We start from the raw sequence: 26,209 nt of genomic DNA on the forward strand, positions 1-26,209 counted from the left end.
TTAGCCTAGGATGTGCTCCCACTGCAGGCTTCCTTCTTCTGGGGCCTTTTACTGCTCCGGCTCATGGCATCATCCGGTTCATGCCTCTGCCCCACAGAGTGTGAGCTGCTCCCTGGGAAATGCTTGTGTCACCTGCTGGGAACAACCTCCAGCTGATCACTTCTGGTGTGTGACTGTTGGGGGGTCAGAACAATCCCCCAAATGCCCCACCTGTGGTTTCCTTGCTGCAGCTCAAGTTCTTTGCTTCATATCCTGTCCTTGATAGGAATGGCTAAGAGCTGCTTCTCTGCTTTGCTCTTACCTTTTCCTTATTTGAAAGTGGTTATCTTCTCACATCAGTCTTCTCTAAATTTAAACAAACCCAATTCCTTTCCTGGTAGGTCATGTTTTCTAGATCTGATAACTTTCTTCCTCTGGATCCTCTCCAGAGCTTTGGCGCTCCAGCTGTGGATTTGTACTGCTGAACAAAGCAGAAGGAAAATCCCATTGGCCTGCAACTTTTCAAGCCTTCAGAGAAAATCTGCCATCTGCAAATTTAGAATTAGTTGGTTTGTACTCATCTGCTCATTGCCATCTTAGTGTTTATAAAAAGCTTGTTGGATTCCTTGTTCCATTGTTTTTACATAACTGAGGCTAAGATGAGGTTGTTCATGAACTAAAAATATAATGTATTCTTTAAAATGTAATTTACCCCTTCAACACTTGAAATCTCTACCTCAAGAATTAAGATTTTTTTTTCTGAAAGACAGGTTTTAGAAGGATAGATCTGGCTGTAAGAATGATTTAGTAGCAGTCTGCATCTATTTATAGTGAGATGATCGGTGTGGATAACAACACTGGTGTTCAGTCTCAAAACACCTGCACTTGATCCCCTTTGAGCACACACAGTTTAGAAGACTTGGGAGACATAATGGGCTTTTTCCTCAGACAGCTCACAGAACCAAGGTGTGTTTTCAGTCATTCTTGTGTTCCTGCTGCAATATCTGCAGAGCATTCATCCTTTTCCAGGCTGGAGTTGTCTGATGGTACAGAGAAGGCACCTGCACACTGAAATTCAAGGAAGTAAATTAATCAAACAAACAGAGAAAACAAATTAACTTTTGGAAGACGCTGTAAAACAAGACCCAGCTCTAGTGACTTTTGAAAAAGAGCGTTTCCATGTTAGTTCATTGTGCAAATATTGAAGGATATGAGAGTATCAAGGCTGTGGATCTGCACTTGTTGTATGCTCCTGTGAGGCGCCACTGATCTCAGGTGTTGGTCTGTGAGCAGCAGCTTTCTGGGCAAGTCCAGGTTTGCATGGCTCATAAAGTGAAAGGCATAAGAGAATGTTTTGTGTGGGTAAATAAGCCATTCCCTTGAGAAGCAGTTGCAGGCTACCATTTACTTTGAGTTAAACGCTTTGGTGTGATGGGCTCTGACAACAGCTAGCCCGCTTTCTCTGAGATTTTAAAGTAATTTCTCAAGTTTCTGCAGTGAGTGAACATAATGACAGTAAGTCATATCTTGTAGCTCCCCAAGCTGTCTTGGATGGCCTGGCTATAAAACATGTTTATAAAATCCTCTGTTGCCCCTAATGGTTTCTCTGTGACATTGTGCTGTTTGACAGGGGGGACATACCTCCATCACACAGAGAAAAAGTGTCTTAATGACTGCATGAGGAAAACAGATATATTTAGAACTGACTTAACTGCACAGAGTAGAAAGCAACTGCAAGACAGATGCATTTGGTGTGCAGCTCAAAGAGTTTTATGCACAGGGAAAGCTGTCTTGAAATGTGTAAGGCTGGTGTTAAAAGGCAAACTCTGTAGAGACACCACCTAAACTGCAGCAGTGTGCTTTAATCTTAGAATGTACAAAAAGGTGAGCCAAAATCTTTTGGGTTTGGGTTGTTGTTCATTTTTTTGGTTTTTTTTTTTTTTGTTTGTTTGTTTTGTTTTTTTCTTCTCTATTTTTTGTGGGTTTGGGACATCTCTTGGTGGTTTTCTGGGTAGTGTTGATGTATTTTAATTTTGTTAACAGAAAGTGCAAACATGGAAGTGGATCTCTGAAAGTTAACATGATAAAAAGCAAATACAGATCTCTTCAACTTGATCAGTCATGTGTACAATCTCTGATTTTGGCCAGGGGAGGTGGGGCTAATTGGCCCCAGGAGCTCAGCTCTTCCTCTGCTGAAAACTGGCATTGCAAGATTTGGAGTTTACTAATATAAAGTAGGCTCACTTTTTAAAGTTTTTTATAATTTTAAACTGGATTGTAAATGGACATTTTTCATGTGAGATTTAGAGCTCATTAGAAACGTGCAAAAAAGCTCATCTGTTGACGGCTTGTATTATTTTTGATAATTGTGTTGAACTCCAGCATAAGAGGTCTGAAGTTCTTCATCACAGCTGAGTCCTCAGAATTCAAGCTGAGGAGGAGGTGGAATTGCCTTTTGATACATAGGACTGAGCTGAAAATGATTAACTGAGTTAGCTCATTTTTTTCCTGAAGTAAGAGGGAGCCATTTAGCAGTTGTCATACAAGGTTTTTTCCTCCTTGGCCCTCTGGCTTGATCTGCCCTGTCAGCATTCACCAAAATGGAAGTTGCTCCAAATAACCTTTAATATGAGAGGTTTTCTTCCAGCAGGCTGCTCCACGCCCCTCTTGTAGAGATGTTCTGCAAGGAACACTTGGTTATCTTACATTTTAGAGGCTGGAATAGTAGCTATGAGTGCCTCAAGATGATATCCAAGTAGGTAAAGAGGAATGGGAAGGGAGATAGCACGTAAGTGAAAATTCACCCGTAAACACAACGCAAGATATGACATGACTATCAAGTAACATTAATTACTTTAGAGCCTCACTGTGTTCCGTGTGCATTTTAATTATTATTTCAGCATAATGTAATAACAAGGGCTGGTTTGTGAGATGATAATGGGACTCGAGGCTATGACTGTGGCAGGTTTTGTAAGCAGAGGGTGGTTGAGCTGGGCAGAAGCTGCCTGTGGCTGTGCTGTGCAATGCAAGCCACAGGCTCAGGGAAGGGAAGGATTTCCTGCTGGAGTCACCTTTGGAAAACAGAGCCAGTGATGTGTCCCACCCTCTGCTGTCTTCTGCTGAAATGCTCCTTGTGGTTCAGTCATGTGAGGCCAATAAATCCTCCAGCAGCCATTTTCCCCTGCACTATTGCAATAAAACTGACCCCTCCCCCTAATTATCCCCATCAACATTCAATTACCTCTCATTTACCAAAGATTCCCCTTCTCTGTGAAGGCTTAAGTGGATGTGATTGTTTTTGTCAGTAGTTTCCCAGTATCGCTGTGCTCATGCTTGGGTAAATCTTGCATAAAAAATTCAACTCTTCCAGGGCTTGAATCAACCCTTCAGCCTTCTGAGGATTATGAAGGACAGAGTTTCACTATTTTACCAAGGTTTACATCTCCCTTTGTGTGATGACAACTTAAAAATCTTGTGCCCTTTGGATTTCCTGGACATTAAGTGGTGCATTTGGCCAGAGTTCTCACCCATTACACGTGTGTGGTTCCCTGTGAATCCATCTGCTCCCTCATTATGAGTTATTAAAAGGCATTTGAGACAGTGATTAGCCTGGCTGTTAGGATGGGGAGGCACTAACGTTTTCCTAAGCTGTGCTGGAATGTTCCAACCAATGCAAAGTCAAGCAATGCCTCTCTGTAGAGACAGGCAAGCGGGGAAAATCGAGTTCATGGGAGCCCCTTTCACACGTACTGATCCCTCTGAGCTCGGGTTAGAGCCTGGAGAAGTGGAAATACCCTGTGCTTTGGATGTCAAACTGGTCCTGTTGGTTTGTGAGAGCCTGCTCCCAGGTTCCCCAGCTGCAGCTCTGTTTTTTTGCAAGACACCTTGGCCTCCAAGGGACCGGACCAGACCGTCAGGTTTTGGTTATCTCTAGTGATTGGCTGGCTGGTGAGGGCTGCAGTAAATATTTCCCCTTTCAGGCAGTTCTCCTGCCCAAAGGTGTTTAGTCAGAGGTGTCATGGCCTTCCACATACACCTTCCCCTTCTCCCTCCGTGGGGTGAAGGCTGTTCTGCTGCTTTTCACCTGTCCTGAGACCCCAGTGAGAGGCGTGGAGGATGGAGGTCTGTGCAAGGGAAAGCCCCTCTCTTCTGCCCTAGCAGAATAAAAATCTTATGGTTTAGGGGTTTTGAGTGTTTAGCCAGGAAAGTGAATTTTTAACTGTGTTTGCAGCTCGTGCATGCATGTTTGAACACTCCCATCCATTTAGATCAGTTAGAGTCACCAAACTTCTTCTTTTTTTCACAATAAAACTGCATTATGCCTAGACATGTTGAGTGAAATCTGTTCCTGGTGTTATTTCACTGACTTCCCAAAGAATTACACCAAGAGGTGAACGTGGTCTGGTATAGCAGCTTTTTTGCCTCAAGCAAGTCTTTACAGCAGAGTTGTATTTCTCTCAAAAATATAAAAGGAACACTGACAGATCTGCAGCTCTGCTGGTGTGAGCAGGTGCAGCTATATTAAATTATTTCTTATTAAATTGATTCAGCAACTTGAAGCTTGTAATTTTTGTTCTGCTATGGTTCTGTGACAGAGACCTTTTAAATCAGGCAAAGCATATATCTTCTCTTGTAATTCCTTGCTCTGGTATTATCATTTTAAAGATTTCTTTTTGTATGTAGCTTGGATTCTGATTGTATTATTTGTTTGAGTAACATCTGAAAATTAAAGCTTTTTCCAGTTAATTACATTGAGCTGTGGCATCACTGCTATAATTCCATTTAATCCACTGACATCCAGATGAATGTGAGCAATAGTTTTTGCTTTTGTTTTTAGGTTCAAATGGTTTTAAGCTCTGGTGGTCACTCTGGCATAAATCAGTGTGCTCCCCTTCTAGCAGTGGCAGTATTCTGATTTCCCCCTGCCTGAGGGCTTTTTATTTTAAGGGTGCCAGTCTTCAGCCAGATGCAATGTGGCTGGAGAGTTTTCCCCCACTTTGACTACTTGTGAAAAATAATCTGATTCTCTATGCCCTCATGTAATTGCAACAGAAAATGCAGTGGAGTTGCCCTTCTGCCAGCATTCTTGCTCTACCTCAGCTCATTTGAGGTAGAATGGTTATTAATTTTTCGCTTTTCCTGGGTGCATCCCATGCTCGCCTTGCTGCTGGTACTGCTCAGCTGCTGTTCTCTTAGCATCAGAAGCAGGCAGGAATCTTTGCCTGGAGTTCCATGCCTTTAATGCCTCTCTGGGTTGGTTGTTTGTGTTGCAGGTTTATTCCCTTGAAGACTCCAGGCTTAGGCTTGGAGACCCCAGCCATCACCATTGAGCCCAGCAGCTGGAGCGGCAGCGAGAGCCCTGCCGAGGACATTGAAAGAATGAGTGATTCTGCAGATAAACCTATTGACAACGATGCAGAAGGTGTCTGGAGCCCTGACATTGAACAGAGCTTTCAGGAGGCTCTAGCTATCTATCCACCATGTGGGAGGAGGAAAATCATCTTATCAGATGAAGGCAAAATGTATGGTAAGTGGTGCACGTTTAGCCTTTGGAAATAATTGTTCCAACATGAGAACTGTAAAGCCCAGCTTGTTTCTACACAATGTTCCTGGTTCTGATTTTGGTGCTTTTGGAGTAAATCATGAAGAAATCTGTGAAGCCGAGAGAGCTCAGCTGAGCTGGTGCTGTGTTCAGGACTGTCCAAGCCATTTCCTTCTCTGCTGGCACTGGCAGTATTGATACAGAATTGTTTTATTAGTTACCTCATATCGCAGTGTGGCCAAATGTGAATATTCAAAACAAGCATTTAATTGTGTCGCTCCTCGGGTACACAAAAAAAATCAGGCATTTTTCTCTATTTTTCACTGAATAGTGAAGACAGGGAAATGGGAAGTGCAGTCTGCGTGGTGGTGTGGCAGATTATGCAGTCCTGAACTGCAAGGTGACAAAGTTCTTGCTGTATTCAGGAGCCTCCCCATGAACAAGGCAAGTTAGAGGTGCTTTTGTGTCTTTTCTCACTGTTGTTTTCCCCCTTCCCTGCGTGCAAACTGCTCTCAATCAGATGCCAACACTCTGTAAATACGCGCTGCTCCGCGGAGGGATGGCGGCATCTCCGTGTGACAGCTCCGTGTGACATTTCCGTGTGACAGCTCTCGTGTGACAGCTCCGTGTGACATTTCTGTGTGACATTTCCGTGTGACAGCTCTCGTGTGACAGCTCTCGGCCGCTGCTCCGAGCTCTCTCTCGCCCCATCCCTTCCTCGTTTCCATTTTCCAAACTCCTCCTTGGGGCTGGCACAGCCCTTGCCCATGTGCCCGTGCCGGGGATGGGTGGCAGTGCCCAGGGATGGGTGGCAGTGCCCCAGAGGTGGGTGCCCATGCCCCGGGGGTGGGTGGCAGTGCCCTGGGAATGGATGGCAGTGCCCTGGAATGGGTGGCAGTGCCCCAGAGGTGGGTGGCAGTGCCCAGGGAATGGATGGCAGTGCCCAGGGAATGGATGGCAGTGCCAGGGGATGGGTGGCAGTGCCCCAGAGGTGGGTAGCAGTGCCCCAGAGGTGGGTGGTGGTGCCCCGGGGATGGGTGGCGGTGCCCCAGAGGTGGGTGGCAGTGCCCCAGGAATGGATGGCAGTGCCAGGGGATGGGTAGCAATGCCCCAAGGATATACCCCCGTCACTCGCCGCTACCTGGCGGGGCAGAGGGCCTGGCCCCCGACAGATGTTGCCTCAGCTGCTGCCAGCTGTGCCCGGCCGAGGCCACGGGCACTGCCGGGTGCCCCGTTCGGTCCCTCCGCAGCTGCCGTGTCACCCCCGCGGCCACACCACACGTCCTGGCCGGGGAAAAGAGGGTCAGGATGAAGCGTCTCAGCTGCCATGGGCAGAAAGTTCCCGGGCCGGGTTTCCTGCCTGGGTGTTCGCTTTTCCCCCTCCTCGTTCTCCCGCTCGCCCCTTCGCCCCCTGCCCCAGGGCATGGAATCTCTGCAGTGCTCCCTGCTCGCCCCTTTCCCCCTGTTGGGATTGCTTCTCGGTGCTTTCCTATGGAGAAGCAGCTATTTTTGGGCTATTCTCCTATGGAAGGGGCAGATGATTTGCCTAATTAGGAGGTTGTGCTCCTTCTAGGAGTACATAAGCATGTATATACAAACAGGCTCATTGTGTATTTGTGCTCTAAAGCCTTACTTAGGCTGGAACAGCCCATCAGCCAAAATAAGGGTGGTTGTACTGTTTTTTTTTTTTTTTTTAAATCAGCATCCCTACAACCACACTAGTCACCCCTGAAATCTACATTTTGGTGTTTTGAAGCATTTTTTGGTGCCATTGTATAAATTAAAGAAATTAACATATTTATCCATTCATTGTGACAATCTCTGATTTCATTTAATGGTTCCTAATCAGGAATGTTAACATTTGTTGAATTATATATGTATAAAACTATTTGTGCATATCTAATTGCTGATTAATACTGTAGCTAGTAACACCATAAGCATAGGCACATCTCCTATTTATGCTAATCCTAAATAAAATATAGTTAATTTTCAATCAAAAAAGGAGCTATGCTTGCTTGATGCCGCAAACTTCACTTAAAGTGTTGCCCTGACTGAGCAGGAAGAAATGTGTTAGGAAGCGCAGGGGTACTGTATGAGCAGAATTTACATCCTGACTTTGCAGTGGATGAACTCATGTTTTCATTCTTCAAACTGAGTGACTCCTTTGTAGTGTTTGAGGATTTATTGAATCCATGCTAGGTTTCTGAGGACTTCCTAATAGAGTCTTATGGCCCTGAGAGCATAATTGTTCTCCAAGGATTTTGAAATCAAAACAGTGTAAGTGTTTTACATTCTGTGTGGCATAATGAAAATAATTTAATGCCTTTTAGTGGCATACCAAGTTTATTTCACTTACAAGAGAGACATTGCAATATGGCCAAGCTTCCATAGTGTTGGGGGATACTGTAATGTGTCAGTAATTCATGGGCCACGTAAGACAAAAGGTCAAGAGAGCACCATTTCATTTTCTAACTGAAATTACCTTTAGATATGGGCACCAGAACAAATCTGATCTTTATGGAAGCAAATATAATGATCACTCTGTGTGGATTAAGTTAAGCAATTGTAGTTTTTGATCTTTGGAGGGAGACTGTGAGAAGGGCAGAGATTTTGCTTGAAGAAATATTTTAAGTCTCTGCCTTTGATTTAATGAGAGCTTTGCGACATTCATGTAAGCAAGCAGCCAGAGTTTCTTCACTGTTCTTTGTGGTGGTCTAAAAATCATCCTTAAATAATTTCTAAGAGGTTTGTGTCCAGCTGGCTCCAGGGCACCCAGGGGATTGCTCAAGGAGGACTGAGAGCACTGGGATCTGTGGGTGAGGGGTGGCCAAGGGGCTCCTGCCTGCGGTACCACCTGGGTGAGAGCAGGGATGTGATGGGAGAGCTGCCCCAGTGGCACTGGGGGACATCTGTGACTTCTGCAGACAGCCTGAGTCACTTCAGCTGCTCCTCTACAGCTGAGACCTCGGATGAAGGAGGGAAGGATGTTTCCCTCTCCCCTTGCCTTCCCAAAAATGTAACTTAAGACGCAAGAGGATGACAAGAACAAAAGACTTTTGATCCTATCCCCACAGAAAAGGGTTACAGGGGCCCCTGGCTGGGGAGAGAGAAGGGGATGTCCTAACATTTTTGCTCTTGCCTTGGGGCATCCTCAGGCTGCAAAGACAAAACTGTGACCTGTGCAAGATCAGGAGCATTTCAGGCTGGCCCAGAGTTATGACTCCTTGAAGGAACCCTCAGAAAACAAAATGAAAGCTTAAGGAAACTCTTGGTTTTAAATTTGTAGGAAATGATTGGGTAAGAAACAAAGATGCTTGTTTTGGTTTGGATGGAGAAATTCCAGCAACTAGTTTTGAAATTCTTGAGAGAGAAAGGGAGTACATGGTAAAGCCAAGGGACATGTGATAAATTTCCTGCAGGAAAGCTCTATCCATCACTCCTTTTCCCTTTTCCTTTGTGAGGGAGGTTGTGAAGGTCTTATAGTGTTGGTTTTGCTCCTAGCACAGTATTGACTAAAAGTAAGGACAATTAAAAAAAGGTGAGGAGGGTATAAATGTGGAGGCTTGAAGGAGGATAGAGGAACACATCTATACATTGATGCTCACACCGTTTGTGGAAGCAGTCCAGTGTAGGCCATGGAGGAAGGACTGAGTCCTTAAACACATTTTCATCTGCCTTGCCAAGGCATTGGTAAGGCTTTTTTCATCTGCACTGTCTCAAGAGAAGTATTGATCAGACACAAATATCATCCTCTGGTGCAAGCCCTGTGCTTTGCCTTGTGCCTCAGAGATCCATTCCAATGAATTTCCATGTCCTTGTTTATGCAGCTCATAGTGAAACTCCAGCCCATTAGAGGGCATTGGCTGTCCTGTGTTTGTTCTTTGTTCCCCTTGTTGGTCTGTTACTGCTGACAGTTTAGTAACTTGTAGCAATCCCTGTGAACTCACTTATTGGCAAGATATTTGCCTGTGCTTGTCTTTGCTCCTGAGAGAGTGTTTTGGAAAAGATTACAAGAATGAAAGCTGCTGTGAAATGCAGCCCTACTTTTATCCCTGGTGTAACACTGAAGTCACTGGAGTTACCACGGGATTAGATTTGGGATTTGGCTCTGTCTGCACATTTTCCTTTTTTTTCCCTTTTTAAAAAAATTTAGATAGAGCTTTAGTGCAGCTCTAGGGACAATGCTGAAGTGCTATAAGTGCTAGCAAGTGGAATATGTCCCCAGACATTTTGTTATGTTTGCTAAATTAGCCTCAATTTAGTAAAGGTGGCTTTTTGCCTTTAAGACAAGAAAATAATTTCATAAAAAATTTTGAGACCTGTAAACTGCCTTTCAGTTGCAAGTTTGTATTGAAGGTATTCATCTCTACAACAAAAGTGCTTATGAGTATGTAGTGATTATTAAAAGGAAGTTTTTTAGCCTGTTTAGTAGTTTTACAGAGAAAAATGAGTACTAATTAATGTGAGAAATTGCACAGTGGCCTTTCAGGATGGTGTATGTTTATTAGGTTATATATAAAATCTCTTGGCATGCACTGTTAAGGGAAAAGGAAACTTTCATAAAAATTTCTGTTCAGATAATAGAATTTTTGTATGATGAGTAATAATAGTCTTCATTTCCAAAGCACCTTGTGCAAATTGGGTATTAAAATTGAACTTTGAACTAGAACATTGACAAAAGAAATCCTATTCTGTGGGCTTGCCTGATTCTTTATTTAACTGCTGTTATTTGGTGTTTTTCTGTGTTTCTGTTAGGAAAATATGAGGTAAATAGCTTTATGAAGAGTACAGTAACATGTTACAAATTATTTTTACCGTTACTTTTAATTTTAAAAGTTCCATGCAAGTTGCTGCCTCCATAAAGACATTGTTACCTTATAAAGTTTCCACAGTGTTAAATATATTTGAATGTGAATAAGGTATTTGCAGTGATGAAATACCAGATGTGAAGTATCAGGTTTCATGTTTATTCATCTGTTCCTGCAATCATTGTACAAAGATACGCTCTTGTATTTTTTTTTTCCCTTTTTGTTCTCTCAGCAACACGCACCCAATGAACGCAGTGGAGATGGGACTCCTATTCTGAAAGCCACTCTTTGGGTGTTTTAGGTTGTAAACAAAAGTGTCCAAAGCACTCTGGGCCTGCTCGGTGCCGCGTCACGGCGCACGCGTGGCGCCCGTGCTGAGCCCCGCGCCAGCAGGGAAGGGCAGGAAGGGCCACAGAGAGGTGTCTGCTGGAGAAGTCACTACTGCAGTTGCTTGGGTTGGGAGCAAATCTGCCTGAGATCGTTTCTGCAATGTGCTGATGCTCTTGCTACATCAGCAGGCCGTGCAAGATCTGGTTTTGTGAGCCCAGCCCATGCAAAGAACGGGTTGTTGCTTGATCTCGAGGATTTCTGAAATGTGGGGCAACAGGGTTTAATCTTTCTTCTTGGGCTTTCAAGAGTAAATTGTCAGTGCTTTGAGATAAAGAGACATAGTCTTCATAAGACAGAGAATTTTTTTCTCTTTTTTTTTTTCCTCTCTGCCATGACCTGCTATCCTAAAGAGAAAATCGAGGTGGGACAGTGAGAGCTGTGTGTGATGAGGGTCTCAACTCCTATTTGGGGAGCAGGCTGTGTAAGCACCACAGCTGAAAGTGTCAGTAATGTTGTGGAAGGTACACGGCACAGCCATGGATCCATTGGCTGTGAGGATGATGTATTCCAAAGGAAATGGGAAAGTATACTAAAAAGTTTTGCTGAAAAATTATGCATCAGAAAGAGCAGGACATCCTTTGAAAGTGATTTTTAGCACTTGTGCTTTGTCCTCTCTCTACTAAACATGTTCACTTCAGTCACCCATTTTAAAGGGAACTTAATGGCAGAAAGTTGTGTGTAGCCTGTGTATGGGAAAGACAAAAGTATGGCTGCTGCCCCAGGCTGCCAGTGCTCAGTAGGTACTGCATGGAGTTCCTGAAACTGAGTAGAAGCTACCAGGGCAGGTTCAGATCAGGCATTTGTCCACTTCAGAGTCATTTAGTGGATAATTCCATTTAAACAGCCATACAAAGCAGCGTAAGGCTGTGCCTTTCCTTTATGATGTTGTTCCTTTGGTAATACCCTTGTTAAGAACTGACACATGTTAACATGAGAGCACTGAAGTGATGCAACCTCACTGGAACATCCAGGATACATTTAGGTGGTTGTCTAGTGTCATTTGTATTAGCTTGTTTTTCTCCCAGCACTGGTTTCTCCAGGCGAACTTGTGATCCTGTCATTGCAGAAGGCAGAGTTTTGCAGCTTTAAGAAATAGCTGTCGTGCTAGGAGGTAGTTCAAACAGCCTTGATCAGGCTGATGGAGTGTGTTAGTTGGTTGCACAGTACTGAGAGATCAAGATAATTGAAAAGCCTGCATGTAGATAGCAGGAAAGAAAATTGACTTGTTGATCTGATCTCATTCCTTGTAGAACTGGGTTCACTCCTGGGGCAAACACCTTCTCATTCAGGCAACCTGGGGACAGCTTGAATTGGACAAGTAAGGCCCACTTGGGCATTAATGATGGGCTGTAAGGTTTGAATTCCTCTTCATGGGGCCAGTATGAGACTGTGGTACAAGTGTCTGCACTCAAACAGCAGCTGAGTTATGTCACTCAGTCCTGGACCAGAGCAGTGACCCACATCCCCAGGAAGGCCTGACTGTAGGAGTGCCAGGGTAGGACGGTCAGGACAGACGGACACCAGAGATCTCTGCAGCCAGGTCAGGAACTTGAGGTTTATAGCAAAGGGCCCGGGTGCAGGGCCCTGCTGGGAGCTGCCAGGCACAGCTGAGAGCAGGCCTGAGAGAAGAGAGGACAGTGGCAAAGAGGATGAGAGAGAGAGAGAGGATGAGAGGATAAGAGAGTAAGAGGGTAAGAGAGCGAGGTTCTCGTTACAATACAATAAATTTTCTTCTGTGTTGAATATTCTAATTCTCACTAGCCAATCTAGTACAATATACAAATCCGATAGCATTTCCATACAGCCTATAAGAATCATTACATTACCATACTGTGTTACATTTTAAACCCTAAAAACTCCTCTTTGGACCCCTTCTGCCAAGCTGTAGGGTCTGCTCTGAGCCTTGGAGCTGTCTGCAAGCAGAGGGAATTGTTTCATCAAAAGGGCATTACCTTCAGCTGGTCACACCATTGTTTTCCAGTTGTTCAGTAACTGAGGGATCTCAAAGCTTGCTTTCATTTCAATCTCACTTATAGTTTCCATATTCTCAAAATCTTTTGCCAGGTAATCATATTTATAAGGCTCTCCTGTATCATCTTCCCCGACACCTAACATGGGCATGGGGAGGGAAAGTTATATCCATGTTGACACTCTTGTTCTGGGCACCCTTATGGAAGCAGAAGAGGTGAAAAACTTAAATATTGGGTTTGTTTTGAAGAGAGAGACTTGAACAGTGCAGGGAGCATTTTACACGACAAGCAACAGAAAAAAATATTGATCAAAATTTGACTCCTTAGCTGCCAGCACCATCACCATGGTTTGCACCTGCACCTAAGAGTGCTGGATTTGGGAAGTCCTAGATGGCTGTTCAGGATGGACTAGGGGCCAGCGAGATGAGTGGTGAAAACCAGACATCTGAGCCATGCTGGAAGGGAAATTTCATCCTAATGTTCCCACTGTTCCCTCAGGGGGTTTGGTCCATGGTGTGATAACAAGTAACACTGTGGGAAACAAGGAGCAGTGGGGACACAAAGAAATTTCACTGCATCTTTGGTTTTCTGGGAACATGCAGTCTCCTGAGAAGTGGCTTTGTGTCCCACCCCACACCTCAAGGGGGGATCCTGGGCTAATTCTTGGAGAGTAAATGCTGTGGTAGTTGTGACATGAGTCTTACACAATTCCCCAAGGGCCTGCAATTCAAAATTCATATGTATCTTATCTGGGTCTTATGGGGATTTCCTAACAGATGCATGAAGGATTTTCTTCCTTTTTTTTTTTTTTTTTTTTTGTGGTTCCCCTTGAGAAGTTGCATTAATACCATTGTATGAATATTTTCCTTTCCTACAAACAATTTCATGTGGGGCACTTGGTCTGGAGCATCAGACAGAAACACTTCAGGCTCTGGGCTTCCAGATGATTCAAGTCTGGAATTTGAGTTTAAGAAATTAGACACTAATGGATTAAGAGTTTACAGACTTTCAGTAGAAGTAATGGTTTAGTTAGTAGAAAAAAGCTCCTCTTCAATTTTTCTGGTTTTGTTCTAGGCATAAAAAATGTTTACACTGTTTGACTAAGGAACGTGTTTTTGTAAGCAAAAATAATACAAATTTGGGTTAAGAATGTCAGAATTCCACTTCATGAATGCTCTTTTAAAGACACAGAAGTGGGATGGCTTGTTAAAGCTCATGTAAAAGGGACAGCAATACATCCCAAATTCAGGAGGGAATTGGAACCCTGAGAGGGCACTGCACACTGTGGGAATTGCTGGGATGTCAGTCAAACACCAGCACAGTTTTACCTGCACGGTACTCAGGCACTGTGAGTAGGAACTGTGACCAACACACACCTTGTCTGGTGTGAGGAGTCAGTGTCACTACTGCAACTGCACCATTACAGCCTCCCCCAGCAGCCATCCCCAGCTGGGTCAGGCCTCCCAAGGATTTTCTGGATTTCATGCTTGTATTGAGATCTCCTTTCTGCCTTGAAGGGGGCAGTCAGCTTGCCAGAGGTTTCCAGGTGTTTAGGCCTTAAAGGAAGATCAGGTCATCAACCCAACTCCTTGTTTGGTTGCCCTCTTTGGAGGAAGGGACCCAACAGGCAGGGATGGATTTGGCTTGGGTGGGGTCTTGGTTTCTCTGTAGGCAACCATATCACCTTTGATGCCTGACAGTTTTGGGGACAGCAGCACAAAAAACATGCCTGGAGGTGTTAGGGAGCATATTGCAGTAATCTGCGTGGAAGTAGGTGAGGTAGAGTATGCCAAGTTATTTTTCATAGTGAAAGTAGTCTTTGGATCATTTTAGCAGGTGCTTTCATGTGGCCTGGTAACTTCAGCATTTAATTCTTTGCACAAGAATTGCATTTTCATTTCTTTGGTTCTTCCTTGGATGGGCTGTCAACAATAAACCTTTCAGTACAATTAATGGTGAAAGAAGTGTTTCCTAATAGCTGTACATACCTATATGTTCAAATAGTTTGTGTGTGTGAATAAAATGTGTTCCAGCCAATTAAAATGTATTTAGGAGTCCTCGAGCAGGAGGTGTATCCACAAGGAATTGGCTACCTCTCAGCTGGGACCTTCCTTTGCTTTGACAACTGAAAGCAGCCTCCCCTGAGAGCGCTCTGTGAAGAAATAGTGTGATTCATATTTGTAGCTGTTATTAGGTAGGCATGTGGGCATATATTTAGATAGGTGAGGTATGCAGGCATACATTGTGTGCTGCATATTTAGGCTGCAGGGGTATTTTTAGCTGCAGGAGGCCCAATCAGCAGCGTGCTGAGGAGAATTGCTGTAAGGGATAGCGCTCGCAGGAGCCGCCCGCAGAATTTTCCATCCTGCCAGGCAGCAAGCAAAGGCCACTGGAGCTGCATAGCTGGGTGGCCAGAGGAGTGCCATTAACAGGTGGGACAGCTCAGAAAACCCTTTGGCCTGGCTCTTGATCTCCCTCAAGCCCCATTTGGGAGCAGTTGTCCCAGGTTCCAGCCTCCCACTGAGCCCCGTGAGCTGACACACGCAGGGCACGGCCCGGAGCCTGGCACGGGAGGTCAGCAAAGTGGTCAATAATGGGGAAGATGCATTAGGGCTGGAAATACTGAGCAAAAATTATAATGAGGTAAAATAGCTATTAAAAACCCACTTCTGTTAAAATTACGAGACAGGAAATTTTACAAGCTGCCCTTGCCCAATGAAGAAAATCAGCCTAGAGGGACTGAATAACTTGTCTGATGTCATCAAGGGTTTTATAGCAGAGCTGGGAATTGAGCCCTCTTCCCCCCAGTGCCATCTAAGCTTTAATGCTGAAGGGGGTCCTTTCACAGCTTATCCAGTGACCCTTGGGGAGTTTAGGGCAACTGTGGCAAATCCATGTTCCTGCTCCACATCCTGTGTGGGGGGAGAGCTGCATCTTCCTGAGAGTGCAATCTCTGCATAATGTGACCACAGGATGCCTTGCTCCTGTAATAAGGGAGTTGACTAAATGCCATTTTATTATTATTAGACATTTGCTTAATACAGTAGTTCTTTGAAACCAAACAAGAAAAGGTCTTTGAGGTGCTGTATACTATGTTCAAATAATGGAGAGCCACAAGGAGTCTAAATATGGAGAAGAGAGAGAGAGAAAGTGGACAGGAAACTGAGGCAATATTTAGCCCCATATTGATGCCCCATGAGATGATGTGGTCCTTGTACAGAATAAGAGAGAGGCTGCTGAAAATAGGATGATTTAATTTGTTCATAACATTATTATTCAAGGAACAAAAAAGTATGTAGCCTTATCCAAAGAAGCAATCGAAGAGGTCTTTACTCTGTGCCAAACTAAAATTCTGCTATTTAATTACTGATTTAGAAAATATCTTGGGCTCAATTTCCTCCTCAGTTGCACTGTTATAAATCTAATGGAATTGTTAAAGATTTATGGCAGTATAACTGAAGGCAGAATTGGGTCCCTTATGTTTAAAACTTAGTTTGCCACAGAAGTAATAATTCCTGTTTTCTAGGCAAGAGTTTAAGAATTTTGCAGACCTCTGTTTCTGTAAAAGAAATATGAACTACAGTAGTGTGGGTGAGTGATTAATGCTGGAGGGGATGTCTAGGGGCAATCGGAGTTGGCTGGTGTGGAAAATCCATGTGCAATTCAGATTTAGGATCTGTTTGCAGATGCCTCATAATTCAAAATGTCAAAAAAAACCCCAAACCTTAGGCCTTCATGTAGTAAATTAATATACTGTGTGTTCTGTGTGCAGCAGGCTTTGCTGAGGTAATACCCTCATATGAGGTGTGAACTCATCCCATTCCCCTTAGTAAGGACTTAAATTCAAAATGGAATGTGACTCTTTACAGCCTGACAGCATCTAAATCCTGTTTTTTAAAAAAATCCCAGTTTTGGTTTTATTTAAATCATGTGTATAATAACTTAAAAAGGAAAAATACTGCCATGTTTATCCTGACCTAAAGAAATTTTGTGTTAGAGCAGGTCTATTTTAGCCACTGGCTTATCATCTCTAAAGGAAGGGTCTTTCTATTGGGCTCTTGATTGTTTTCCTCAGCTTCCCCTTAGGAAAAGAGCTGACCTGTGGGGGATTTCAGAGGTGAGTTAGGCTGTGCCTGTGTCCTGTTTGGAGGTGCCTGCTCTGGCACAGTGTGTGTGGGCAAACCCTCGCCCACCCCACAGGCTGAGCAGCTCGGGGGCCCTGGTCCCTGCTGGGGGCTGCAGGGGATGCTGAGAGCACGGGCAGCTTCCCCAGGAACACACTCTGTGAGCTGCAGGTGTGCTGCTCTGGGATTCACAGCACTTCTGATGAGTTCATGCTTTTTCTAGAGGGCTGTAGGCCTGCAGTGCATTGTAGACATCAAAAGGAGTTATAATAGAAAACTAAACCAAACTATGATCCCTTGGAAATGATGTTATTCACTATCTGTTCAGAATTGCCAGTTTTAATTTAAACACAGTATTTAGGTCCAAGGTACATTTTTAAGAGCTTTATTTAGGAATGGATTGAAGAGTTAATTATTGTAACTTGCCCCCAGTTTCTCTACTTCCTCTTCCTCAGTGGTGCAGGGGGATGGGGCATAAGGGCTGTGATCAGTTCATCACACACCTTTGCTTCTGCTCCTTCCACCTCAGGGGAAGGCTCCTCATCCTCTTCTCCTGCTCCAGTGGGAGCCCTCCCATGGGACACAACTTCTCCAAAGTGATTCCTTCCCACAGGCAGCAGTTCTTCCTGAACTTCTCCAGCCCATCCCTGGAGGATAGGCTGAGAAGGGTTCAGTCCTTCAGGAACAGGCTGCTCCAGCATGAGGGTCACAAGTCCTGCCCACAAACCTGCTCCAGCATGGGCTTCTCCTGGGGTCACAGCCTCCTTCAGGCATCCACCTGCTCAATGTCCATCCTCATGGTGGGTCTCAGCATCCCTGTGCTCTCCCTGTGCTCTCCCTGTGCTCAGGGCTCCCCAGGGCTGCAGGGCAGCCTCAGTCCCAGCCCCTGGAGCACCTCCTGCCCCTCCTGCTCTGACCTGGCTGTCTGCAGGGCTGCTCCTCTCACACACCTCACTCCTCTCTTTGGCTGCAGCTGCCCAGGGTTTTTCCCTCCCTCCCAAATCTGTTCTCTCAGGAGCAGCAGCCCTGTCACCGGTGGGCCAGCAGTGCCAGTCTCACAGCTGCCAGTGGCTCTGTGAGGTATGAGGGCAGCTCCTGGCAGCTTCTCACAGCAGCCATCCCTGCAGCCCCTCAGTGCCCAACCTGGCCATGCAGACCCTGTGAAAACAGTAGCTCTGAATGAACATAAAACAGTTCAGTGTTTAGTGCAGTCCTGACTTGATGCATTGATTCATGATACCTGTTACTTTTAAGTATGGGTTTTGTTTGTTTTTTAAATACTGGCAAGTCATTAACTACCTAAAAATTAGTTGAAATTTAAAGGAATAAACCCCCCTTGTTGTCACTGAGGTATTTTGCAGCCTAAGCAAAGGCTCAGGTATTCCAGATATGATAGATGTGCAGATTGCATAAGACATTATGCATTGCTCTCTCTAAGATACAGAGTCCTGCCTGCCCTTAAACCCTTTGTTCTCTTGGCTGAATGCAGTTAATTAGCAACAGTCTCCATAGCAACTGCCTCATAGTACAAAAACATTGTCTCGTTTTTGCAGTTTAGCTTATCACACTGTTTACCTGAAGGGCTTTTCACTGCCTTCGGTCTCATTTGAGTTGGCTACGTGCCTGCTCATGGAAGTGAATTGTCAAGATAGAAAAGCACCATGGCAGCAAGATGCTGAACAGGGCCCTCTGTGTGGAACCAAAAACATTGAATAAGTTCTGTGGAAACAAAAGTTGAAGTTTGCAATGATTTATGTCCAGTTTTAAGGCACGTGACTTGCCAGGAATACAGTGCATTTTAAAGTACTGCTGTACCTGTGGCCCTGCTTCACAAACTGCCCTATGTGGTGTTCCCTTGCCTGTAACATCCTCTCAAGCCCTCAGAGGCACAGACCTTCATCCAGGGCCATCAGGAAACCTGCCTCCCTCCAAACCTGGGCCCTTTCAGGCAGGTCCAGCTTGTTCTTTAGGAGGATGCTGCTGTACCCTGGTCAGCTGTGTCCATCCATTTCCCTTTATATTAGTAACATTTCAAGGGAAATCTATGAGTGCTGGTTCCACATGATAAATTAGTTAGGAAGGGAAGAGGAAGATCTATTGTGGCCATATAATATGCTGGAGATTGAGATTTATTCATGCCAGCCATCACAGTGGTGTTAAAATACCTGCTGTGTACTCCTATGACTCAGGCAGCTACAATGGGCTCAGATTTGTACTAATACCACTTTGTTGGTGTAGGATGACGTGTTTAAATCATGTTTGAACTTTAGACAGAGGTGTGCCCACATATTCACACACCTCTGAAGAGGCTGCCTGGGAGGTGTGATGTGTCATTGAAATGGCAGTGAAATTTAACTGGTGTCTCAATCCAATACTTGTGTCTGGCCTCACACCAGGACAGTACTGCACTAGAGGCCATGTGAGAAGAACTGTTTTCTTGCTCATTAATCCTTGATTTGTGTTGGTTTGTTTGTTATCTTTTTTTTTTCCCCTAAGTTTCAGTGGGGTGGATGAGAGGCTGATCTAGACTGAGGTAATTCTCATTTTATCCTAGGCAGAGCAGAAAGCAGAACTTGTCCTTCAGCCACACCACCATGCATGGCCTCCCTTCCTTTCCCTTTCCCTTTCCCTTTCCCTTTCCCTTTCCCTTTCCCTTTCCCTTTCCCTTTCCCTTTCCCTTTCCCTTTCCCTTTCCCTTTCCCTTTCCCTTTCCCTTTCCTTTTCCCTTTCCCTTTCCCTGTTTGAAACAGTCTCTCCACAGACATGAGAAGGTGTTTTGGGCTCTCAGGATAAAAAGCAGGAAGATTGCAAAGGCTGCCAGTACTGCTGGTATTACTGCTGCTAGTCCAGGAGTAATTATTATTATTTTTAATAATAATAATAATAATAATAATAATAATAATAATAATAATAATAATAATAATAATAATAATAATAATATTTCTACCTATACATAAATAAATATATAAATATATAAAAATATTTAGTATTTATTATCTCCAGCTCACAGAGTGTGTTCCTGGGGAAGCTGCCCATGCTCACAGCATCCCCTGCAGCCCCCAGGAAGGACCAGGGTTCCCCCAGAGATGCTCAGCCTGTGGAGTGGACTAGGGTTTGCACACGCTGTGCTTGGGCCAGACCAGGCACCTCCAAATATTTATATATTATATATAATATAGAAAATTAATAATAATTTTATATTTAATAATAACAACAACAACAATAGTCCAATAATCCTGCGGAGCTTCTGGTTGATAGAGGTTTATTCTCTGCTTGAGTTCCCTGCTCATGCTATTGCACATTCCCCATCGTTACTAGCAGTGTTTGAATTATAGCAGTGCTGCAAGTCTGCAGGCAGGATAAAAGCTCCATTGTAGCAGGTCTTGTGCTCACAAGATGAGACAATCTCTGCTCTGGCTGGTGACAATCTGTTTTAAGGCCAGTCATGTTTATCATAGGGGGAGCAGAGAGGGAGAGAAAATGCTACAAACCACAGGACACCCCTGGTTACATTTTTGGAACTGCTCATTTTTGATCTCAGGGACTTTGGAGGATGTTTGTTACACCTGTAGGTGTAGAGTTGAAGGTAAATGAAATGCTTTTATTTTTTGCTGCTCCTCTCCACAGGCAGCACCATGGCCACAGGGCACTGTGGGGCAGCAGGAGGGCTTGGGATGGGAAGTGGAGGTGGGCAGAGGACCTGAGGAGGTGCCAGATCAAAGGGTGGGTGAGGCTGGCGACAAAAGGGCTGCTGAAGTGGGGATAAAAATTCCCTGTGATAAATGGCCTCAGTGTTTGTCCAGAGCAAGCTGCCTGCACCTCCAGGCTGCCACACAGGCTCTGCTGAACCCTCTTGGTCACTGACATGGTGAAACAACAGATGCTTGGAGTCAATCCCCACTTCCTCTGAGTGTGTAAGGTTGTTTGCTCACATTCACAGATCCTCCACAAACTCTCTTTGTGTGCAAACCACAAAGAGTGTCCAAATTGTCAGGGTGTTTTCCAGCTTTTAGAAATGCTCTTAGCACTGTCAGCACCTTTGAATCCACATCTCAATTCTCCTGAAGCCAGACTTGCTAGGTACCCTTAGGGGTCCAGAAATGGAAAACTCTAATGGCCTGAAAAAGCCTGCTAGAACTTGACATTATTTAATTAGCTGAAAGTAGAGCTTGGCAGATGGCAAAACAGTGGAAAGGACCTCCCTTTATAAAAATATGGGCCACATCCTCAGCTTGTATAAACTGGCAGAGCTCCACTGAAATAGATGTTCAGCTTCTGGCAATTAGCAGGGAAGAGAAAAACTTCTGAAAACAGGAAAAACAGCTGTAAGACCACAGATATATCAATGGGGTTCAGGTACAGAGTTGTTTTTAATGCTTTAAAGACTGATCCACTTCCAAAGCAATTGTCTCTTTTACAGTCTTGTATTTGTTGATGTGCCATTCAGAGAAAGAATTTGGCTGGCTTTGCCAAAGCTGCATTAAGTCTGCAGACCTTGCAGCAGTGTGACGTACTCTGTGCTGGTTTCTGCAAGTCATTCACTTATGAAAGTGAGACATCAATAATTCATTCTAGTGAAGCCAGTCTCTAGAGTTGTGTAAATTCATCTCTTACGTGACAACCCTGTCCAACTTTAACTAAGTTTTTTCGATACACGGAACTTTGATTGAAAGTTGTGAGCTCACCTCAATCTTTTCCAGCAAAAATTCTTGCTCAGATGAAATCTCCCATATGTTTAAAAGCTGTTGCATTCCTACATAATAATGTTTTCCATTAATTGCTTGTATTCTGTTTTGTTTTGTTTTTATTTGGAAACATGAAAACAAAGCCTTACAACAAAGCTGACTGCTCACTTGTCCCATTTCATGGTGTCAACCTGACAGATTCATTAAATCTATAAAAGAATCGGGTCAGAATTGGAAGTGAACTGAACTTGCTGAAAGCAATGCAATGTTCACAATCTGCTTTCATACTGGCTTTTCTGTACCTGCTCACTTTTCTTTGTATTAAACAATCTGTGTAATTTAAGGAGCTACTGCAGGTTAACCCCATACTAGAGAATATTGTGAGGCTTCAGAGTACACTGGCTCCATGCTGCAGATTAGTGCAGAAATAAAAGCAGCAAGAAGGAAAGCTAACTTTAAATACAGCAGTGAGAGGGATTTGAGATATTGTTACAGGTTGCTAAACTTGGGCCCTGCAGACTGTTGTGAAGTCACATTTCTGGAGCTATGCTGAGCCAGCCTGTCCTGCTCCCACCCACGGGGCACGTGGTGACTGGGGCAGAGGGTGAAGGAGGAGAAAGTGGGAGAGGAATTGTGGCTGGTGGTGGGGCACAGCCAGCACCCCTGCCTGGGTGTGGCCAGGGCTGCCTTCTTCATTGTTTTCTATTTAGTTAGGATTTATTTTATGATTTCCTACAACCATGTGACATTTCACAAATCCTTCACATTCCATAAATCGTGTGATTTACAGTCAGTTACACTTTCTGTTCCTTGTGATGCTGCCATCTGCAGCTGTGGTTGCTGCTGGGAGCCTGGGTCTCACCAGGGGCACCTGGGCACCCCATCCTGCCTCCTCCTCCTGCCCTGGTCCCGTCCTTCCTCCTCCTGCCCTGGTCCTATCCTGCCTCCTCCACCTGCCCTGGTCCCAGCAGCAACGGGGCCTTGCTGCCCTGCAGTGGTGACTGAGGCCCCAGCCATTCCTGTCCCCTCCTGGGTCACCTTTAAGTCATTTCCTCAGCAGTGGATGTGCACAAGGTGTGCTGTGGCCAGTCTGATCATCAGCAGTGACATCTCTCACTGTGACAAGTGTCCAAACCTGGGGCAGGGGGTTGACATGGATGAGCACAGTGGGAACTTTCCAGCCTGTGCTGGCATTTCACCCCAGGACAGCCAAGCAAGGGGCCTTGGGGGAGAAGTGTGGGGCACCCCTCTTCTCACCTGCTGGAGGCAGAAGCCAGCAGGAGCAGAATCCAGCCCTGTGCCTCCAGCAGGCTAAGCTGGCTTCTTCCATTTTTCCCCTCAAGGAAGATTCATATATCCCTATTAATAAATTACAAACCATAGTAAATGACTTGAGAGCATATTTAGTGGCTCTAGGGCTCTGCTGTTTATGAAACCATCCATTAAAATAAGGTATTTTGCTCGTGTATCCGTGAAGTTAGGGAAGGTTTGATGGGAGCCTGAAAGCTGGCATGTTTGCAAGCTAGGGAACATTTCTGTAATATGACAGCTTGGCCTATAGCATGTCTGATATTGAAACATCTAAATGACCTGAGAATTCATGGTTAAATGAGTAGACTTTTGGTGCTGTGTGTAATTTCAGGTCTTATTATTTTTGCAACACTAGACTTCATAATATGCAGTGCAAAATACTTGCAATTGTCAAATTGCTTGTGAGAATTGAAAGTTGTGCTGGACAATCGAATGACTTGATGGGCTGGCTACCACAGGCAAAGCTTGATTTCTGAGGTTGTGTAGATTAAACTATAAAAGATAACCTAAGGTCATTGATATAAAGCCTAATAAGAGCTTTCCTTGTAGAAAATTGTCCTTACAGGCGTTAAGAAGAATGGTGCTGAAATACAGAACAAAATTCTCTGGACAAAAACGTAATAGCAGGTTAAACATGAAAAGCCAGATTCACCTGTGCAGCTCCCCAGAGTTTCTTGAGCACAGATGAGGTGAGGCTCTGGCCAGAAAAGCAGCTCCTCTGGGGAACTGCATCATGAAAAATCTGGCTTGTAGCCACTGCAGTCAGGAGAGTGCTGACAAGGATTTTTTGCATATATTCTTCCTGTTCTGTTTTGGCAAGTCACAAGCCAGGATTTCACCTTGTCCTGAAAACTGTGAGGGTGCTTTATTTTATTTCACATATCGAATATTAGAAAAAGACCACTCTGAGGCAAGGCTGTGTGGCCATGGAAGGCAGAACCAAGGTGATGGGTTATTTGCAATGGCATTCCATCCAAATTAGGTTTGTGGGTATGAGGGTGCTGCATGCATGAGCCCGCTCTGTGCAATTCAGATCAGAATTTGAATTTGATTTTTGACACAGTGATCCTGTGTCTGGGTAGCTGCTGCTCTGCTGGAGGTCCCTTCGGGCAGCTGGAGCTGAACACCTCTGCCACACGTGGTTTAGCTGAAATACTCCTGGAAAACCCCCACAAAATCAACAACTTGTTGAAAAAGGAGGCTCAAATCCATTTTTCTTGCCAAAGAAGTAACTGTTTGATTCAGGAGTTCAAAATTCTGTGCAGGGCTCTGAGATGTTGCCTTAAAAACAAAGCCACTGTGCCTAATAAAGAGGGGTGTGTGCCTGTGTGTGCCTGAGCACTCTGTGTGTGTTTGAACATTTATTGGGAGCTCTGGGAGGAATCAGCCAGGAAGAGACACGTGGCTGGTGAGTTTATTTTACAGCATCACCCTCCTGGTTCAGAAACTTCAGATACCAAGGCTGTGGTGGAGGCTGAAGTGCTGTGTTGTGCTGGGACAAAAAGTGGACCCTTGGATCTGCTGAGCTTGGCACAAGAGGAGTGGTGCCCAGGGTAAAAAACATGAAAGCCAGGGAGAGATGTATTTTTTTTTTTTTTGTCCAAGCTTCCTGCACTGATGTTTCACTTAGAGGCAAATGCAACTCTGTGTGTAGTAACAGAGAAATAAAGAAATAGGGGGCTGGAGGAGGAAATTTCATGGAGTTTGACTTTATTTTTGTGCTGTAAGTAGAAGAGAGAGTGTGAAATGGTCACGAGGGAAATGTAAAGCATTTGGAGCTTAAGCAATGGAAATTTGGTGTTTGGTTATCCAGGCTGACACTAAACAGAGAGAGCGAAGATGTCCATAACACACAGAGTTGCTAGGTAAGGAAACATATGAGTATTTGTAAGCAGTGGAGTTCTTATATAAAAAATAAGGTAATAATCAGATTTTTCATGAGCTGTATTCCTTAACCCTTTAAATCACAGTGAATATTTGCAGTAACAGCTAGATTCAGACCCAAAAGGCAAAATATCTATACAAAATTGCTTCAATTTAGACCTCTAAATCCATTAACAGGCAAGGAGTAAAAAGGACCTGCCTGACAAAGATGCTCACAGCACATTGCTGTGCCACCTCAGTAACCTGAGCTTTACAAACAACTGCCTCACAGAAGGTTGTAGCTGAGGTCATTCCACATCCCAAAAGCCAGCCAGAAAACCTCCAAGCAACTAATGCTGGACATGTTCTTGCACACTTTGCTGACCTGCAGTCTATCAAAGCAAAGCACTGTTGATGAGCTCCTGGTTTCACTGAAATCTGCAGACTTTGGGGATTTCTTGTGTGTGTGAGAAAGCTGAGTGATGTTTGGTGTGTGCTTGGAGGCTGGCTCAAGGTGGGGGCTTGTTCTGCAGCTGAGTTTAGTGGAAACTTGGCAGTGTCTTTGGTGGCTCATGAGTTTCTGCAGCTCCTCCTGACCCTCCTCAAATCAGTGCAAAAACTGCATGGCAGAGGCTCTGAAGGGTGCTCTTCATGGTAAGCTTCTGAAAACTTACAGAAATGTATTCTCTACTCTTATTTGTGCTCAGGCCTCATGTGAGAAACACTGAGTGGAGCTGAAAGCTCGGCAGAGTTTGGCATCCAGGTGTGGGTGGGAAATCCAGCTGAATTGCCTTGCTCCAGCCCCTGCTCAGGCCAGGCTGCCCTTTCTTGCCTGGGAGCTGCAGGAGGACTGACACAGGGCAAACCTGCCCCTCTTGGCAAGGAAAGCAAGCAACTTCATTAGAGCTGCAATATGTGCTTTAAAGACAAATTAGTTTACAGAATTATTTTGTTGCACAGGTGGGTTTTTCTTTGAATCCCCGCACTTTCTGTAATTGTGGCTCTGAAGTTCAGTGGAGTTACTTTTGAATAATTGCTCCCTGAAGAAAGTCTGCGGCTGCCTGTGATGTTGGTGAGCTATCAAGGTGTTCTATCACTTTGCACATTTTTATTAAGCAGTGGGTTGAAAGGCAGCATAATTGGGAAGCCCTGTCATATCTTTGATAAATGCTTTCTAACATGGCTGTGTTGTGCCCAGCTGTGGCAGAACCCATTAGAATGACACGCATTTCAGCTGTCGCCCCTTTGGATCTGTACACTCCAGGCAAAAGGAGCTTTTCCTCTCCTCCAGGAAAAGGCTGCAGCATGGCAAGACCCTCCACTGTAGGCTTTGGGTGCTGGGCCACTCTTGGCAGATCCTGGCAGGATTTTTCTGCCGTGTTTTCACTGTGGGCTTTTCTATTCTATAGCTGTGGCAGGAGTAGGAGGCCCTGACAATTGGTGCATTTATTAATTTATTTATTCATTTATTTTAATCTAGCACAGTGAGGTTCTGCTCTTGGCTTTGAAATGGGGGTGCTATTTAATGTAAATAATA

General features: G+C 44.5%; 1 protein-coding gene across 4 annotated transcripts in view; it reads left to right on the top strand.

Moving 5' to 3' along the window:
- The window catches only part of TEAD1 (TEA domain transcription factor 1), a 157,105-nt gene that overhangs the window by 48,098 nt on the left and 82,798 nt on the right, over positions 1-26,209 (top strand). For 3 of the 4 annotated variants that reach the window (XM_066551515.1, XM_066551513.1, XM_066551514.1), the window contains exon 2: positions 5,253-5,506. In XM_066551515.1, the coding sequence (XP_066407612.1) occupies positions 5,359-5,506 (148 nt within the window). In that variant the 5' untranslated portion in view covers positions 5,253-5,358. Of the gene's footprint in view, positions 1-5,252; positions 5,507-26,209 lie in introns of those variants that run through there. The other variant, XM_066551516.1, reaches the window with a different exon arrangement.

This window comes from Molothrus aeneus, chromosome 6 (genome assembly GCF_037042795.1).
Source record: "Molothrus aeneus isolate 106 chromosome 6, BPBGC_Maene_1.0, whole genome shotgun sequence".
Taxonomy (NCBI): Eukaryota; Metazoa; Chordata; class Aves; order Passeriformes; family Icteridae; genus Molothrus; species Molothrus aeneus.